Below are 19,761 nucleotides of genomic sequence, written 5' to 3'. Positions count from 1 at the left end.
GTACCAGGGAAAGGCTATCAAATACCTGAGGTGAAGAGGATGCAGCAATCATTCCTTGAAAGAGGTAATGTGGGGCTCTGGCCAGCTGTCTAGGTAGCAGCCAAGACCCCCATTACCTCCATGTGATTCCACCAAATATCTTTAACAGATGTGGTCTAGCAGCTTTGTTCCATCTTCTGCAGATGATATTCTTTTATTTCATAAATTCACCATAATTCAGCTATTGCTAGTGAATATCTAGCTTTAGGACAATGCCTCTCCTCCTTTTACTCTTGATTTCTATTCCTGTTGAAAGTTAACTCAGTTTTCAGAATATCATTTAACCCTGAGCCCACTGAGTTTCCCATCTCAAATCAACTTAAAATGTCTCCATCTGATTCATTTTACCTCTTTTATTCTTTTTTAAAAATCTGAAAATGCTTTCAATTTTCCATTATGTCATAACCATTCCCATATAATATCTTTAGGCACTGTGAAGCTATGAAATTTCTTGATTCATATCCATGATAGAATCTGGAGTATTCTAAATCTGCAAGCACAACTGACCTTTTGTTTTAATTTAGGATAGTGCCCTAGTGCCCTTCTAAAAGGCTGGCAAGATCATAATTCCGACTTGAAAGGGATTTGAGGATTATGCCTCTGAATAATATAGCATATGCAGTCTAAGCGTGGCATTTTTTTAGATCAGAAATTATCACTATTAATTACTTTAAATTAAATTGAAAGATCTAAGTAAGTTATTCTTCACAAATGAGGTTAAAGAGCATGATTTCAGGTGTTGAGATATAAATGCTTTTCCATAAAATATAGTAGAATTGGAAAAGATTTCACTGGGAAGGTCATCAAAATTAATGGTTCAAGAGCCAATGTAGTGATTTCTGAAGAGATGAAGGATTGAGTCATGTGCTGGGTTGGTGAGTTATTGATTAAATAATATTTTTTCTGTTCCTAATTGTTGATGTTTACTGTCGAGTTATAGACTTTACTGTGCAGCACAATGCATTGACTCACATAGGAGTACTTGTTTAAATTACACTGGAGTAGAGTTTGAATCAAGTAAAAAGAATATAAAAGATTACCTCTTTGAAATGTATACATTTCTTAAAGGACTTGTCAGAGCAGGTACTGGAAAGATGTTTCTCCTGGATGGAGAGCATAAGAAAAATGCTCTCCATCAAACCTGCTTTGTCATTCAGTATAATCATGGCTGATCTGATCTCCTCCTCAACTAATTTTCCTGTCTGCTGTTCATAACTCTTCAGCCCATTAATAATCAAAAATCCTTAAATTTACACAATGTGTCCACCACACTCTGGAGCAGTGAATTCCACAGATCCGTGCCCCTTTGAGAGAAGTAATTACTCCTCATGTCTGTTTTAAATCTGCTAGCCCCTATCCTAAAACTATGACCTCTCATTTTAGATTGCCCCACAAGATAAAAATCCTCTCTACTTCTACTTTGTCAATCCCCTTTTGCATCTTATATATCTCAATTAGATCTGTTCTCATTCTTCTAAACTCGAATCCAAGGAAAGCGATGGGACCAGATGGAGTACCAGGCTGTGCATTCAGGGCATGCACAAATCAACTGGCAGAGGTCTTCTCAGACATCTTCAACCTCTCCCTGTAGCAGGCCACTGTCCCTGCCTGTTTCAAGAAGACCAACATCATCCCTGTGCCTAAGAAGGCTCATGCAGCATGTCTCAATGACTACTACCAGTGGCCCTAACTTCGGTGGTTATGAAGTGCTTTGAAAGTCTAGTCATGGCATTAATCAACTCCAGCCTCCCGACTACTCTTGACCCACTCCAACTTGCCTATTGGACCAACAGATCCACGTCAGATGCCATATCCCTTGCCCTTCACTCCTCCTGAGAACATCTTGACACCAAGAACAGCTACATAAGAATCCTACTCATTGACTACAGTTCAGCCTTCAACACTACTATCCCCTCAAGACTGATTACTAAACTTAGTGACCAGTTGCAGAGCTCCACTCTCTGCAACTGGATCCTTGGTTTCCTGACCCACAGGCCATAATCAGTGAAGACTGGGGACAATATTTCATCCTCACTCAACACTGGAGCCCCCAGGGGTCCGTACTCAGCCCCCTATTGTACTCACTGTATACCCATGAGTGCATCGCCAAATACCAGATTAATGCCATTTACAAATCCGCTGATGACACCACCATAGTCAGTCGAATCTCAGATGGTGACGAAACAAACTACAGATTGGAGGTGGAAGACCTGGAAAAATGGTGCACTGAGAACAACCTAACTCTCAATGCTGGCAAAACCAAGGAACTCATTATTGACTTTCACTGGATATTACTCATGCCCTCCTACACATTAACAGCACAGAGGTGGAACAATGGAGGCTGTCAAGCTCTTGGAAGTGGTCATCCACAACAAGCTTTCTTGGACTCTTTATGTGGATGCACTGGTTACAAACACCCAATAACATCTCTTCTTCCTCAGGCAGCTGAGGAAATTTGGCATGATGGCGAATACCCTTTCCAACTTTTATAGGTGCACCATCGAGAGCATTCTTTCTGGATGTATCACTATCTGGTATGGCAACTGTACTATTCAAGATCGGAGACGTTACAGAGAGTGGTGAACTCGGCCCAGACAATCACAAAGGCCAACCTCCCATCTATAGAATCCATCTACCAGGCCCGCTGTCAAGGAAAGGCTGCCAGCATTCTCAAAGATCCATCCCACCCTGGCAATATTTTTCTACCGCCTCTACCATCGAGGAGAAGGTACAGAACCATGAACACACGCACCAGCCGGTTTTGAAACAGTTTCTACTCTCCTGTTGTTAGAATACTGAATGGACTCTCAAACTCCTAACATTCGCTTATACAGTATACCTGTGTTTTTGTTTTTACTGCTGTTTACCTTTTATTTACTTATCTATGCTACTTATATTTTTGATCTGCCTGTATTACTCACAAGACAAAGCTTTTCACTGTGCCTTGATACACGTAACAAAAAATTCAATTCAATTCAATTCGAGAGAGTATTGACCTAACTTGCTCAATCTCTCTCCACAAGATAAACTCTTCATCTTTGGAGTCAGCTTGATGAATTTTCTCTCAACTTCCTCTAATGCAACTGCAACCCTCTTCAAGCAAGGGGACCAAAATGTAAGCAATACTCCAGGGAAATCCAGAACTCACTATAATCTAAGCATAAGTGTCATAACTCTGGATTTTCATCATAACAAATGCTCTTTATTATGGTGAAAACAATGGTCAATTCCAGAATTCACATGGCTAACGCTCAAACACTCTGACCGGATTAATCAATGACTTCTGAGTAAAGGCATCTCTAAGCAGCAGCAATTGTAATACATCTAAATTTTGGGTCTAAGAATAGTATTTTCAACTTAACATAGGGCATGAAAGCTGAGCTTAACCGATGTGAACCAGGATACTATACTTGGAGATAGATCAATAAAAAAACAGTGGCAGACATTTAACGGGATATTTTGGAATACTCTGACTAAATATATTCCTAATACAAAGAAAAATTACAAGGGATGTCCCAACATCAGGGATTAAGTAAAGAAGTTAAGGAGAGCAACAAACCTAACAAAAAAGCAGAAATTTCTGGAAAAACTGAGCAGGTCTGTGGGGAGAAATTAGCATTAACATTTCGCGTCCAGTGACCCTTCTTCAGAGTTTTGAAGAAGGGTCACTGGACCTGAAATGTTAACTCTGCTTTCTCTCCACAGATGCTGCCACACTTGCTGAGTTTTTCCAGAAATTTCTGTTTTTGTTTCTGATTTCCAGCATCCACCCTTCTTTCATTTATTTTAAAAGGAAAAAAAAATGTAATTGCATAAAGGTGAGTGGCAGGTCAGATGACTGGTCAGATTATAATGAATAGCAGAGAATAACTAAAGGTTAATCAAGATAAATAAATTACAACTTGAAAGGAGGCTAACTAGAAATATAAAAAAAAAGGCAAGAGTTTCTATAGGTATCAACAAAGGATAAGTAAAGTATGTATTGGCCTGCTAAAGAATTTAGAATGAGGACTTAATAGTAGACAGTAAGGAACTGATAGCTGTAATAAGTATTCTGTTGCTGTCTTCACTATAGAGAATTCAAAATATATCCCAATAATACCTGTTAATCAGGTGGTTAATGACGGAGAGGGAAATGGTCACATTATAATTACTAGGGAAGCTGTACCGAGCAAACTGATGGTGTGATAGATTGGTAAGACTCCTGTATACCGGAGGACTTCATTCTAAGATCTTAAACAAGGTGGCTGAGATAGTGGATGTAAATAGATCATGGTAGTAAATTCATTAGATTCTGAAAAGGTTCATTAGACTGGAAAATAGAAATATAACTCTTCTACTGAAGAAGGAATGGAGGCAGAAAATAAGAAATTATAGGCCAGGTAGCTTGACATCGTGGAGAAAGTGTTTGAATTGATCATTAAGAAGGTTATAACTGGTTATACGGAGAAGTTTAATTGGAAAAATTCAGTATTGTTTTGTGAAAGAGACAGCATATTTAACCAGTTTATTGGAATTTTATGTTGGAAGGAGCAGTGTGCACTATGGATAGAGGAGAACCCATTAATATACTGTACGTGGATTTCCAGAAGACATTTTACAAGGTTCCACATAAAAGATTTTTGAGAGAGGGGGGAGCTTATGATATAGGAGGTAAAATGCTAGTAAAAACATAGGATTGGCTGGTTGACAGAAAACACAGAGTATCCATAAGGGAAGTTATTTTTCAGATTGGCAGGATGTGACAAGTGGTGTTCTGCAGATGTATGTGGACCTCAAGTTTTTACATTTAATCATCAATGGTTTGCTGTAATAAGTATTCTGTTGCTGTCTTCACTATAGAGAATTCAAAATATATCCCAATAATACCTGTTAATCAGGTGGTTAATGACGGAGAGGGAAATGGTCACATTATAATTGATAGCTAGTTATCAATTATAAGTTATCAAAGCGTGATAGCTAGTTAGTTTGCAGATACAACAGATAATTAAGGAGGCTAATGCAATGCTGTCATTTCTTACAAGAAGAATTGAACATAAAAGTAAGAATATTCTCCTTGAGTTATACAGGGCATTGGCAAGATCATATCTCATACACAGCTTGCTGGTTTGGTCACTTTATTTAAGGAAGAATGGAAATTAATTGAAAACGGCTCAGAGGAGTTTTGCTAAGTTGATACCTGGAATGAACGGATTAGACAGACCAGGCTTGATTGAATTTATTTTAAAGAGTGAGGAATAGTCTGATTAGAATTTATAAGGTCCTGAAAGATCTTGACAAGGTGGACGTGAAGGTGATATTTACTTTTATGGGTGAGTCCAGAACTAGGGAACACTGTTTTAAAATTAGGTGGTGCCTTTTAGGATAGAGACAAAGGGATTTTTTTTTCTTTCAGCCAGCCGTAAGTTTTAAACCTGCTGCCTTAGAAGGCTTCAGAGGAGGGATCATAGAATATTTTTAACCTGGAGGTGGATACATCCGTGATCAGCAAGGGAATTGTAGGTTATCAAAGATAGATAGGAAAGTGTAATATAGAACACAAGCAGATCAGCCATGGTCTTATAGAATGACAAGACAAGCTTAAAGGGCCAAATGGCCCACTTTTGTTCCTAATTAATATGTTCTTAATATCTTCACATTTTTGCAGGGATGACAACGATAAAGTTCATATTTCATACATGCTTGTTTCTTGGAGTCAGCTTAACATCAGCAGCTGCTTCCTTCAAGTCAAATTTTGGTGGTTAAGGAATGTGAAATGGGAAATGTACAAAGTAGACCTGGTAAAACATGGTCTGAATTTCATGCATTTCTTTGTAAGGTAGCCTTTTCAATGTGATTCTGGGATAGTTTAGGATGTGGTTAGGTCCCCTTTAGTGGCAAAATTAAATTGAAATCGTTAATAGAATGCATGAATATGCACTAAAAGTACACAAACCCATTCACTGTCAAACTCATTGGAACTGTCAAGATACCTGTCTGTTATATCTGTGAAAAGTAACTATCAAAAGTGTCAAACGGTGGCTGTTAAACTTCCAAAGTTAAAAATCATATAACACCAGCTTTTATTTGGAAGCACTACCTTTTGGAGCGCTGCTCCTTCATCAGGTAGCTGTGGAACAGAATCATAAGGCACAGAATTTATAGCAAAAGATTACAGTGTCATGCACCTGAAATGATAAATTGAACAAACCTAGATTGCTACTTAGTCTTTCATCTTTTAGAATGGGTTGCAGGTTGTGGTTCATTAATATATAAATCCCAGAACTTCTTTTAAGTCACATCCTTGAGATAACTTAAGATTTTATTAAAAAAAGGTGACAACTCAGCTCAGACAGTGCATTAAAGGTGAGAGATTAGGGTCAGTCTGTATCCCAATTTTGAGTAAGTCTGGTTCTATTTCCAAAATTTGCATTTGCAGAATTATATTTGCAGATACATTTTATTTTGCCCAAAAAGCACACAATCTGTAGCAGTCACTGCAGGCTGTCAATCCATGTACAGGTAGATGATCCTTTATCCAAAATACTCGGGAGCAGCTGTTTTTCAGAATTTGGAATTTTTCGAATTGCAGAATAAGTAACAGTTTAATGGTGAATTTTTTAAAAATCTTATTGAAAGAGCAGACTTCTAAGTAAAAACAGGCCTTGAGAGAGAATCCAGACCAGCCAGTGCTGGGCCACGCCCCCCCCCGCCACATCGCATCTGAGTGACACACATCGAGTGGGTGTCAACTTGGGTTAACTGTTTGCTCACCAGACAACCTTGTTAATCAGAAAAAAATTCACAAAAAAACCTTTGGATTTCAGAGCTTTTTGGATTTTGGATGTTCGGATAAAGGATTGTCTACCTGTATATTTTTTCCGCATCATTTAAACTTTCAGGGCAGTTAAAAGTCCTGCCCTTTAAATCTTTGAAACAAAAATGTGAAATAACTCCACAGAGGCCGGTATCCCATCACCAAGTCACCCTTTATTTATAAATTAACATTTCTAGACTATAGTACTGCTTCATACAGAGTCAGGTACCAGAGTGACAGTATCTCGAACACTCACCATTTTTTTTCTGAATGTGGGGCAGCTAGTCCAGGGACAGTCCCCTTCAAGGAGGAGAGACCTTGCACGTGTGCACACTCACTCTGATCCAACTCTCAAGATAGGCAAACACCCAAGTGGCCAGTGACAAGCAGTGCCCTTCTCATCAAAGGGCACTGCTGTGTGAATCTCCTGGTTATATATTTTTTTCTTCTTTTTTTTCTCAGGGGAAAATATCCGAGTGGCCTGTGACAAGCAATGAGACCCCTGTTTATTTTTTTAAATTTTTTTTTCTTTTTTTTTCCCACACTACTGCCTAACTGCGGTAGTGCTTATTTTTCCCCCAGCACCCATGGTGTGTGTGTGTGTGCAGGTGACACTCACCATTTTTTTTACCCGGGCCCCACTCGTGTTTATTTTTTTCTTTTTTTTCTTTTCTTTTTCTTTTTTTTCTTTATTTTAACCGCGGAAGAAGGACAGGCAGTCGACCCTAATTTCCTGTTTATCTTTTTTTTATTTAACCCCCACACTACCACCTAAGTGCGGTAGTGCTTATTTTTTCCCCAACACCCATGGTGTGTGTGTGCAGGTGACACTCACCATTTTTATATGTCAGCCAAGTGTCTCTGATTGGTCCAATCAGGGATGTCATATTCTGTGATGTCCAATGAGCTGACCTCATTATAATTACTATAAAATGGAATATTAAAAAAAACTTTGTTAATTTACTCTGTTGGCATAGGCTAAAGATTAGTGGTGTATGTACATTAAAGTGGTAAGAGTGTGAGAAATGTTTTATGTTTTATCCCTTTTTAAAATATTGTATGCAATGCTGGAGCTCTGAGGCTGACCTTCCACTTAGCCTGCCTCCATACATGGTAAAATCCTGACGACTTCTGGGGTCACCTGCTCTAATTACTAACATAGTCCAATCCCACACCCTTGACCTGACTGGAAAGTGTAACATCCAGATAACCTTTCGAAAAAGGCAGTGTAGTGGAACTGAGAACTCTTTTGACTTTGTGCATGTCACTGTGGACGAAGATCCAAGCCATAAATTTTTTACAGCACAGAAGGAGGCTATTTTGCTAACTGGGCACATTCCACTTATAAAGTCAGCTATGTAGGACTGAAATGAGGTGAAATTTATTTACTCATAGAATTAAAGATCTTTGGAATAATCTTTTCCAGGGATGGATTTTCAAAGCAACAGACTGGAATATTCTCAGTTGAGAAGAGGGAGCATGTAAAATATAACAGGTAGATAGCCCATCACCTTCCCTTACATGGTTCTTTTTATTCAAATGTGAGTAAGGTGCCAACTACACTACCTACCCTTAGTTCTGGTAAAGGCTCTGTGACCAACTAATGGCCCCTTAAGGACCGCATCTGTCTCCACTACCATAGTTACTGGGAGATGGAAGGTGGGAAAGAAGAAGACTTATATCCTTTACAAGGGGTGGCTTATATACATTGAGGATACCCCCTTTAAAACTATACCCTCCTCACCTTCCCTGCAAAGCCTGCACCAACCCCTCCTGAGACTGCCTTATATCTCCCCACCCAAAGAAGCCCAATTTTAAGGTGATTGGAGGAAGGTTTGGGGGAGATGTCAGAGGTTGATTCTCTACACAGAGAATGGTAGGTGCATGGAGTGCACTGCCAACAGTGGTAGTAGAGTCAGATACATTAGGGACATTTAAGCAACTCTTAGATAGACACATGGATGATAGTAAAATGAAGGGTATGTAGTTTAGTTAGATATTAAAGTAGGATAAAGGGTCAGCACAACATCGCGAGCCAAAGGACCTGTACTGTGCTGTGCTGTTCTATGTTCTAGGTTCTGTGTATCTGCCTAGTCTCCATGACACTTCTTCATTCACCTCTTTTCGATCTCAGCAATGCCCATGACAGTCATTTGGTTGCTGTCAGGACTGAAAAGGCTGTAAGCCAATCAGCTCTTGAGGACAGAACCTCCTGCCCCTGTCCCTGTCAGCTTGCTTAGGCCACCTGGAGCATCTTATCAGTTTGGGACAAGCATATTAAAGTTGGGGAGTTTGCAATCTATTTTTGCCTGGGAGATGGAGACAGCAAGCAATATGCCTGTGCCATACAACATGCCTCAATGACTCCCTCCCAGTGGCTCTGACTTCCACAATCATGAAGTACTTTGAGAGGTTAGTCGTAGCCCACATCAACTCTAGCCTCCTCGCCTGCCTCGATCCCTTGCAATTTGCCTGCTGGCGAAACAGGTCCATAGCAAATGACATTTCCCTAGTCCTACATTCATCTCTCAAACATTTGGATAAAAAGGACACCTACATCAGGCTCCTACTGAAGTGAATTGAATTTATTATCATGTGTACCAAGACACGAGAAGTACAGGCAGATCAAAAAATATAAATAGCATAGATAAGTAAATAACAGGTAAACAGCAGTAAAAACAAAAACGCAGGTACACTGTACAGGCGAATGTTAAGAGTTTGTGAGTCCTTTCAGTATTCTAACAACAGTAGGGTAGAAACTTATGAAACTGGCTGGTGCGACTGTTCAGGCTTCTGTACCTTCTCCCCGATGGTAGAGGTTGTAGAAAAGCATTGCCAGGGTGGGATGGATCTTTGAGAATGCTGGCGGCCTTTCCTTGACAGCAGGCCTGATAGATGGATTCTATAAATGGGAGGTTGGCCTTTGTGATTGTCTGGGCTGAGTGCACTACTCTCTGTAACCGTCTCCAATCTTGAATGGTACAGTTGCCATACCAGATAGTGATACATCCAGACAGAATGCTTTTGATGGTGCACCTATAAAAGTTGGCAAGTGTATTCGCCGTCATGCCAAATTTCCTCAGCTGCCTGAGGAAGAAGAGACGTTATTGGGCATTTGTAACCAGTGCTGTCCACATGAAGGGTCAAGAAAGCTTGTTGTGGATGATCACTTCCAGGAGCTTGACACTTTCCACTCGTTCCACCTCTGTGCTGTTAATGTGTAGGAGGACATGAGTAACATCTGGTGAAAGTCTATAATGAGTTCTTTTGTTTTGCCAGAATTAAGAGCTAGGTTGTTCTCAGTGCGCCATTTTTCCAGGTCTTCCACCTCCCATTTGTAGTCTGTTTCGTCACCATCTGAGATTTAACTGACTATGGTGGTGTCATCAGCGAATTTGTAAATGGAATTAGTCTGGTATTTGGCGATGCAGTCATGGGTATACAGTGAGTATAGTAGCGGGCTGAGTACACACCCCTGGGGGCTCCAGTGTTGAGTGTTATTGAGAATGAAATACTTATCGACTATAGCCCCACCTTCAACAGTATAATCCCCAACAAACTAATCTCAAAATTCCAAGACCTAGGTCTTGACTGTACCCTCTGCAACTGGATCTTAAGCTTCCTGACCCAGAGACTGCAATCAGCAAAAGTAGACTGCATCTCCTCCACAATAATCCTCAACACCCGTGCCTTGCAAGGATGCGTACTCAGCCCCCTATTGTGCTCCTTGTACACACATGACTGTGTAGCCAAATTTCATATGAACGCCATCTACAGGTTTGCTGACAACACCCCTCTTGTAGGCCAGATATTCAACAATGTTGAATCAGAATACAGGAAGGAAATAGAGTGCTTTGTGTCATGGTGCAATGATAACAATCTCTCTTTCAATATCAGCAAAGCAAAAGAACTGATCATTGACTGCAGCAAGAAAAGAGGAGGATATCAATAGAGTAGAGGTGGAGAGGGTCGGAACATCAAGTTCCTAGGAGTGACAATAACCAACAATCTGTTTTTGAACTCCCACATAGATGCGACAGTCAAGAGGCACAACAATACCTTTCTTCATCAGGAGGCTTAGGAAATTCAGCATGTCCATTAGGACCCTCACCAATCTCTACAGATGCAGCATGGAAAGCATTCTGTCTGGGTACATAATGACCTGGTGTGGCAGTTGCTCTGCCCAGGACCATAAGAAACTACAGAAGGTTGAGTGCACAGCCCAAACCGTCACAGAAGCCAATCTCCCATCCATTGTTTCCATTTACACATCTCCTGCAGAAAGGCTACCAACATCATCAAAAACCCCTACCACCTGGTAATACTCTCTTCCAACCTCTTCCATCAGGCAGAAAATACAGAAGCTTGAACACACACCAACAGGTTCAAGAACAGCCTCTTCCCAGCTGTTATTAGACTGTTGAATGGACCTCTCAAATTTCAAATCGAATGTTGATCTTGCTTTTGTGCACCTCCTGTGCAGCCATAACTTTGTATGCCCCACTCTGTCTAAGCATGTTATGATCTGTATGTCCTTGTTTGTTATGATCTGCTTGTACAGCTTGCAAAATAAAACTTTTCACTGTACTTAGCTACATGTGACAACAGTAAAACAAATAAAATCATCACATTTCCCCCTACACCCCCTCCCAGTAAAACTGAATGACTCTCCTACTCCTCAGGTGCTGCCTGACTGGCTGTGCTTTTCCAGTGCCACACTTTTTTGACTCTGACCTCTAGCATCTGCAGTCCTCATTTTCTCCCACTTGTTATTGAACCTATTCCAGACAGAAATCAATAGATATTTGTATATACTAAAGAAATGAGAAGGCGTAATGATTGTACATCAAAGTTGAAGTTCAGATACAATTATATTGAATGACAGAGCAGATTCAAAGGGCTGAGTGGTCTAGTTCTGCTCCTTAAGTCATGTCTATTAAATTGATGATCTTAGTTTGACCATGGAGTCAGAGAAAAAGAAGTAAAAAAATCATATAACACCAGGTTATAGTCCAACAGGTCTGTTTGGAAGTACTAGCTTTCAGAGTGCTGCACCTTCATCAGATGGTTGACAAACACTCCGAAAGCTAGTGCTTCCAAATAAACCTGTTGGACTCTGCCCTGGTATTGTGTACATCCCAGTCCAACACCGGCAACTCCAATTTCAGGAGGAGAAGAATATACCTTGTTGGTTACCGAGCTGAATTGTTATTGTCAACAGTCGTTTATTTCATTAACACACAGTACTGTTCATCCTTGATAAATGCATAACTAAATGCCAAAAATGGTCTATGAAGTCAGGATTTTATTTGAATTAGGATTTCTGTAAAGTGTAGATAAAAAAAATCAATTTGCAAATCTTTGTATGACAGTAATTTAAATGATTCATTCAGGAATTTAACGAGCACAACAGAAACGCTTTACAAAATTACACTGAAATGATTAGACTTGTAAAATATGCCTTCTGTAGATGAATTTGGCAGCAGATTGACTATGCTTAGTGCAGTACTGATATTTAAGGAGTGTTTGGGTCAGGAACTACAATACAAAGGGGAAGGGAAGTCATTTAGTGCATTAGAATTTATGTATTTGGGGTTTTCTTAGGTGTTTCAGTCAGTTTCATGTTTGTAGACTTAACGTGATGTGCTAAAACTGAAGAAATGAGACTGGAGAGAAATTTTACTAAGATGAAGGAGCACAAGATCATTACTTTTCAAGCCTGGGGGTCCTGATATGGTGCCACAAGTCACCATGTAAATACTGAGTAGCCATGGGGTCGTTTCTCCAAATTTCTGGACAGCGCCTAAAAGATGTAGTGCAATGTTCCAGAAATGTTTTCTCTGCATATATAATTTTGGAAACATTGTTAAGTTAACAGTTAGAGAAAAACTGTAATCACAACATGTGGTATATGTAGCTGCAGAAGGACTGCAAGCCTGCACAGAGACGTTTCCCAGATTTTTTTTTACTTTTTGCCACACTGACCTGAACCTGTTTTTTACCACTCCCTGCAGATCACACAATGAGGTAGACCATATGTATAATGTGAGATAGGTTGACTGAACCAAAGAGTCTCATTTGTCCTATGTATCATTGTTCACTTTATTCCTATGTATGGTGAGAGATCTAACTCGCCCTAATTACTCAAACTGGCTGCTGTTAAGTTTGTTTCTTATTTCACCTTGTGATTTGCTGCTATCTTTTCAATAACAATTTATTCATAGAGTCATAGAGTTATAGAGATGTACAGCATGGAAACAGACCCTTCGGTCCAACCCGTCCATGCCGACCAGATATCCCAACCCAATCTAGTCCCACCTGCCAGCACCCGGCCCATATCCCTCCAAACCCTTCCTATTCATATACCCATCCAAATACCTCTTTAATGTTGCAATTGTACCAGCCTCCATCACATCCTCTGGCAGATCATTCCATACACGTACCACCCTCTGCATGAAAACGTTGCCCTTTAGGTCTCTTTTATATCTTTCCCCTCTCACCCTAAACCTATGCCCTCTAGTTCTGGACTCCCCCACCCCAGGGAAAAGACTTTGTCTATTTATCCTATCCATGCCCCTCATAATTTTGTAAACCTCTATAAGATCACCCCTCAGCCTCCGACGCTCCAGGGAAAACAGCCCCAGCCAGTTCAGCCTCTCCCCTGTAGCTCAAATCCTCCAACCCTGGCAACATCCTTGTAAATCTTTTCTGAACCCTTTCAAGTTTCACAACATCTTTCTGACAGGAAGAAGACCAGAATTGCACGCAATATTCCAACAGTGGCCTAACCAATGTCCTGTACAGCCGCAACATGATCTCCCAACTCCTGTACTCAGTACTCTGACCAATAAAGGAAAGCATACCAAACACCTTCTTCACTATCCTATCTACCTGCGACTCCACTTTCAAGGAGCTATGAACCTGCACTCCAAGGTCTCTTTGTTCAACAACACTCCCTAGGACCTTACCATTAAGTGCATAAGTCCTGCTAAGATTTGCTTTCCCAAAATAAGCACCTCGCATTTATCTGAATTAAACTCCATCTGCCACTTCTCAACCCATTGGCCCATCTGGTCCAGATCCTGTTGTAATCTGAGGTAACCCTCTTCGCTGTCCACTACTGTATCCAAATGGCTAGTTCTCCCTGTATTCCATGAGATCTAACCTTGCTAATCAGTCTCCCATGGGAAACCTTGTCGAATGCCTTACTGAAGTCCATATAGATCACATCTACTGCTCTGCCCTCATCAATCTTCTTTGTTACTTCTTCAAAAAACTCAATCAAGTTTGTGAGACATAATTTCCCACGCACAAAGCCATGGTGACTATCCCAAATCAGACCTTGCCTTTCCAAATACACATACATCCTGTTCCTCAGGATTCCCTCCAACAACTTGCCCACCACCGAGGTCAGGCTCACCGGTCTATAGTTCCCTGGCTTGTCTTTACCGCCCTTCTTAAACCGTGGCACCACGTTTGCCAACCTCCAGTCTTCCGGCACCTCACCTGTGACTATCGTTGATACAAATATCTGAGCAAGAGGCCCAGTAATCACTTCTCTAGCTTCCCACAAAGTCCTCGGGTACACCTGATCAGATCCTGGGGATTTATCCAGTTTTAACCATTTCAAGACACCTAGCACTTCCTCCTCTGTAATCTGGACATTTTACAAGATGTCACCATCTATTTCCCTACAGTCTATATCTTCCATATCCTTTTCCACAGTAAATACTGATGCAAAATATTCATTTAGTATCTTCCCCATTTTCTGTGGCTCCACACAAAGGCCGCCTTGCTGATCTTTGAGGGGCCCTATTCTCTCCCTAGTTACCCTTTTGTCCTTAATATATTTGTAAAAACCCTTTGGATTCTCCTTAATTCTATTTGCCAAAGCTATCTCATGTCCCCATTTTGCCCTCCTGATTTCCCTCTTAAGTATACTCCTACTTTCTTTATACTCTTCTAGGGATTCACTCGATTTATCCTGTGTATACCTGACATATGCTTCCTTCTTTTTCTTTACCAACCCCTCAACCTCTTTAGTCATCTAGCATTCCCTATACCCTCCAGCCTTCCCTTTCACCCTGACAGGAATATACTTTCTCTGGATTCTTGTTATCTCATTTCTGAAGGCTTCACATTTTCCAACCGTCCCTTTACCTGCGAACATCTGCCTCCAATCAGCTTTCAAGGTCTTGCCTAATACCGTCAAAATTGGCCTTTCTCCAATTTAGAACTTCAACTTTTAGATCTGGTCTATCCTTTTCCATCACTATTTTAAAACGAATAGAATTATGGTCGCTGGCCCCAAAGTGCTCCCCCACTGACACCTCATAAAGGTCTACAACACCTAAATAATTTAACACCTAAAAGGCTCTTCGGTCCATCAAGTCTGCCCTGGTCAAAAACAAACATCTCACTGTTCTAACCCCATTTTCTGGCACTTGGACTATAGCAAGTGTTTGTTTAAATACTTTTTAAACGTTATAAGGATTTCTGCCTCTACCACATTTACAGGTGGTGAGTTCCAGATTCCCACCACCCTCAGGTGAAAACCATTTTTTCTAATTTCCCATCCAAACCTCCAGCTCATTACCTTAAGTCTATGCCCCCGGTCATTGATCCCTCCATGAAAGTGAAAAGTTTCTTCCTTTCTCCCCTGACTATGCCTCTCCTAAATTTATTAATTCCAATCTTGGCTAATAAAGCTAAGTATCTCACGTGTTTTCAAACCACTTTATCTACCTGCCCTATACATTAAGGACATGGACACGCAAATCCTCCTGATCCTTGATGCTCACCAGGGTCCTAGTGTTCACCATGTAATCTACTGCCTTATACAAGCTTTCAATCACAAAAACCTGCCTCAATCATCAACTGCTGCTTTCTGCCACTCAGCCAATTTTCCATACAATTTGCCAAATTTCCTTGGATCTAGTGGGCTCTTACTTCCAATGTCAGTCTCCCAGTGGGACGTTAGCAAAAGTCTTGGTGAAAACCAAGCAGACTGCAGCAAATACATTGCCCTAATCATCACACTTGGTTACTGCTTCAAAAAATTTAACAAGTTGGTCAGTCATGACCACGCCTTAACAAAACCATGCTGACTATTCTTGATTAATTCCTACTTGTTCAACTGCAGATCAATTATGTTCCTCAGAATTGCTTCCAATGGTTTTCCCATTACTGAAGTTGGATGGACTGGCCTGCAGTTTCCTGTTTTATCCCTTGCTACCTTCGTAAATAATAAAATTACATTGGCTGTCCTCCAATCTTCTGGCACTGCTCCTATGCCCAGGGAGTCATAGAGATGTACAGCATTGAAACATACCCTTCGGTTCAACTCGTCCATGCTGACTAGATATCCCAATCCAATCTAGTCCCACCTGCCAGCACTCGCCCCATATCTCTCCAAACCCTTCCTATTCATATACCCATCCAGATGCCTTTTAAATGTTGCAATTATCTCCCCTCTGCCACTTCCTCTGGCAGCTCATTCCATACACGTACCACCCTCTGTGTGAAAAAGTTGCCCCTTAGGTCTTTTTTATATCTTTCCCCTCTCACCCTAAACCTATGCCCTCTAAATCTGGACTCCGCCTCTCGAAGGAAGAGACTTTGTCCATTTATCGTATCCATGCCCCTCATGATTTTATAAATCTCTATAAGGTCACCCCTCAGCCTCTGACACTCCAGGGAAAACAGCCCCAGCCTATTCAGCCTCTCTCTATAGCTCAAACCCTTAAACCTTGGCAATATCCTTGTAAATCTTTTCTGAACCCTTTCAAGTTTCACAACATCCTTCCGATAGGAAGGAGACTAGAACTGCACACGATATTCCAAAAGTGGCATAACCAACGTCCTGTACAGCTGCAACATGACCTTCCAATTCCTGTGCTCAGTACTCTGACCAATAAAGGAAAGTATACCAAATGCCTTCTTCACTATCCTATCTACCTGCGACTCCATTTTCAAGGAGTTATGAACCTGAACTCCAAGGTCTGTTTGTTCAGCAACACCCCCTCGGACCATACAATTAAATGTATAAGTCCTGCTAAGATTTGCTTTCCCAAAATGCAGCACTTCACATTTATCTAAATTAAACTCCATCTACCACTTCTCAGCCCATTGGCCCATCTAATCAAGATCCTGTTGTAATCTGAGGTAACCTTCTTCACTGTTCACTACACCTCCAATTTTGGTGTCATCTGCAAACTTACTAACTGTACCTAATATGCTCGCATCCAAATCATTTATATAAATGACGAAAAGTAATGGACTCAGCACTGGTCCTTGTGACACTCCACTGGTCACAGGCTTCCACCACCAGCCTCTGTCTTCTACCTTTGAGCCAATTCTGTATCCAAAAGATGAGTTCTCCCTGTATTCTGTGAGATCTAACCTTGATAACCAGTCTCCCATGGGGAACCTTGTCGAACGCCTTACTAAAGTCCAAATAGATCACGTCGCCGCTCTGCCCTCATTAATCCTTTTTGTTACTACTTCAAAAAACCCAATCAAGTTTGTGAGACATGATTTCCCAAACATAAAGCCATGTTGACTGTCCTATATCAGTCCTTGCCTTTCCAAATATATGTAAATCCTGTCCCTCAGGATTCCCTCCAACAACTTGTACCACCGACATCAGGCTCACTGGTCTATTGTTCCCTGGCTTTTCCTTACCACCTTTCTTAAACAGTGGTACCACGTTTGTCAACCTCCAGTCTTCCGGCACCTCACCTGTGACTATTGATGATACAAATATCTCAGCAAGGGGATCAGCAATCACTTCCTTAGCTTCTCACAGAGTTCTAGGGTACACCTGATCAGATCCTGGAGATTTACTCACTTTTATGTGTTTCAAGACATCCAACACTTCCTCCTCTGTAATGTGGACACTTTTTAAAATGTCACCATCTATTTCCCTACATTCCACATCTTCTATGTCCTTCTCCACAGTAAATACGGATGCAAAATACTCGTTTAGCATCTTCCCCATCTCCTGCGGTTCCATGCATAGGCTGCCTTGTTAATCTTTGAGGGGCCCTATTCTCTCTCTAGTTATCTTATGTCCCCTTTTTGCCCTCCTGACTTCCCTCTGAAGTATACTCCTACTGCCTTTATACTCTTCTAAGGATTCTCTCAATCTCTCCAGTCTATACTTGGCATATGCTTCCCTCTTTTTCTTAACCAAAAACCTCAATTTCTCTGGTCATCCAGCATTCCATACACCTATCAGCCTTGCCTTTTACCCTAACAGGAATATACTGTCTCTGGACTCTCATTATCTCAATTTTGAAGGTTTCCTGTTTTCCAGCCATCCTTTTACCTGTGAACATCTGTCCCCAGTCAGCTTTTGAAAATTCTTGCCAAATACCGTCAAAATTAGCCTTTCTCCAATTTAGAACTTCAACTTTTAGATCCGGTCTGTCCTTTTCCATCACTGTTTTAAAACTAATGGAATTATGGTCGCTGGCCCCAAAGTGCTCCCCCACTGACACCTCAGTCACCTGCCCTGTCCTATTTCTCAAGAATAAGTCAAGTTTTTGCATCTTCTCTAGTAGGTATATCCACATATTGAATCAGAAAATCTTCTTGGACACACTTAACAAATTCCTCTCCATCTTAACACTATGGCATTCGCAGTCTATGTTTGGAAAGTTAAAATTCCCTATCATAACCCCCCTATTATTCTTACAGATAACTGAGATCTTCTTGTAAATTTGTTTCTCAATTTCCCTCTGACTATTACGGGGTCTATAATACAATCTCAAATAAGGTGATCATCCCTTTCATATTTCTCAGTTCCACCCAAATCACTTACCTGGATGTATTTCCAGGAATATCCTCTGTAAGTACAGGCGTAATGCTATCCCTTATCAAAAACACCACTCCCCCTCCTCTCTTGCCCCCCCCCATCCTTCCTGTAGCATTTGTATCCTGGAACATTAAGCTGCCAGTCTTGTTGATCCCTGAGCCACGTTTCTGTAATTACTATGCTATCCTAGTCCCATGTTCCTAACCATACCCTGAGTTCATCTGCCTGCCCTGTTAGTCCTCTTGCACTGAAGTAAATGCAGTTTAATTTATCAGTCCTACCTTGTTCTCTGATTTGTCTCTGCCTGCCCTAACTGTATGACTCACTTCCTTTCCCAACTGTACCAGTCTCAGATTGATCTCTTTCTCCGTTATCTCCCTGGGTCCTACCCCCTCCACCTTACTAGTTGAAATCTTCCTGAGCAGCTCTAGCAAATCTTCTTGCCAGTATATTAGTCCCTTTACTATTCAGGTGCAATCCATCCTTATACTGATCACTTCTACCCCAAAAGAAATTCCAGTGATCCAAAAATGTGAACCCTTCTCCCATACATCAGCTCCTCAGCCATGCACCCATCTGGTCTTTCCTCATTTTTCTACCCTCACTAGCTCGTAACACCAGGAGTAATCTAGATATTACTACCCTTGAGGCCCTCCTTTTTAAATTCCTGCCTAACTTTCTGTATTCCCCCTTCAGAATTTCATCCTTTTTCCTTCCTATGTCATTGGTTGCAATGTATACAATGACCTCCTGCTGGTCCTACTCCCCTTTGAGAACATTCTGCAGCCTCTCTGAGACATCCTTAATCCTGGCACCAGTGAGGCAACACACCATTCTAATTTTTCCCTGCTGGCTGCAGAAACATCTGTATGTGCCTCTGACTAGAGAGTCCCCCATCACAATCGTTTGGAATCCAACGTACCCTTCATTACATTAGAGCCTGTCTCGATACCAGAAACTTTGCTGTTCGTGCTACGTTCCCCTTAGAGTCCATCACCTCCTACATTTTCCAAAACAGCATACTTGTTTGAAATGGGGATAGCCACGCAAGACTCCTGCACTACCTGCCTCCCACTCCTATCTTTCCTGGAGTTAACCCATCTGTCTG

The 19,761-nt window shown here is 41.1% G+C and overlaps 1 protein-coding gene across 7 annotated transcripts in view; it reads left to right on the top strand.

Annotated features, from left to right (window-relative positions):
* The window catches only part of sdccag8 (SHH signaling and ciliogenesis regulator sdccag8), a 355,401-nt gene that overhangs the window by 160,578 nt on the left and 175,062 nt on the right, over nucleotides 1-19,761 (top strand). Inside the window, exon 13 of one of the 7 annotated variants that reach the window (XM_087991186.1) lies at nucleotides 10,867-11,416. The exons of the other annotated variants lie outside the window; for them this stretch is intronic. Coding sequence (XP_087847312.1) covers nucleotides 10,867-11,157 — 291 coding nt within the window. The 3' untranslated portion in view covers nucleotides 11,158-11,416. Of the gene's footprint in view, nucleotides 1-10,866; nucleotides 11,417-19,761 lie in introns of those variants that run through there. 7 annotated transcript variants of the gene reach the window in all.

The sequence above is a fragment of the Chiloscyllium plagiosum genome, unplaced genomic scaffold, assembly GCF_037043375.1.
Source record: "Chiloscyllium plagiosum isolate Xiang-an unplaced genomic scaffold, Cpla_swu_hap1 HiC_scaffold_10, whole genome shotgun sequence".
In the NCBI taxonomy this organism is placed as follows: Eukaryota; Metazoa; Chordata; class Chondrichthyes; order Orectolobiformes; family Hemiscylliidae; genus Chiloscyllium; species Chiloscyllium plagiosum.
Note: the sequence above shows the minus strand (reverse complement) of the source record. Positions and strands in the feature narration are given on the sequence as shown.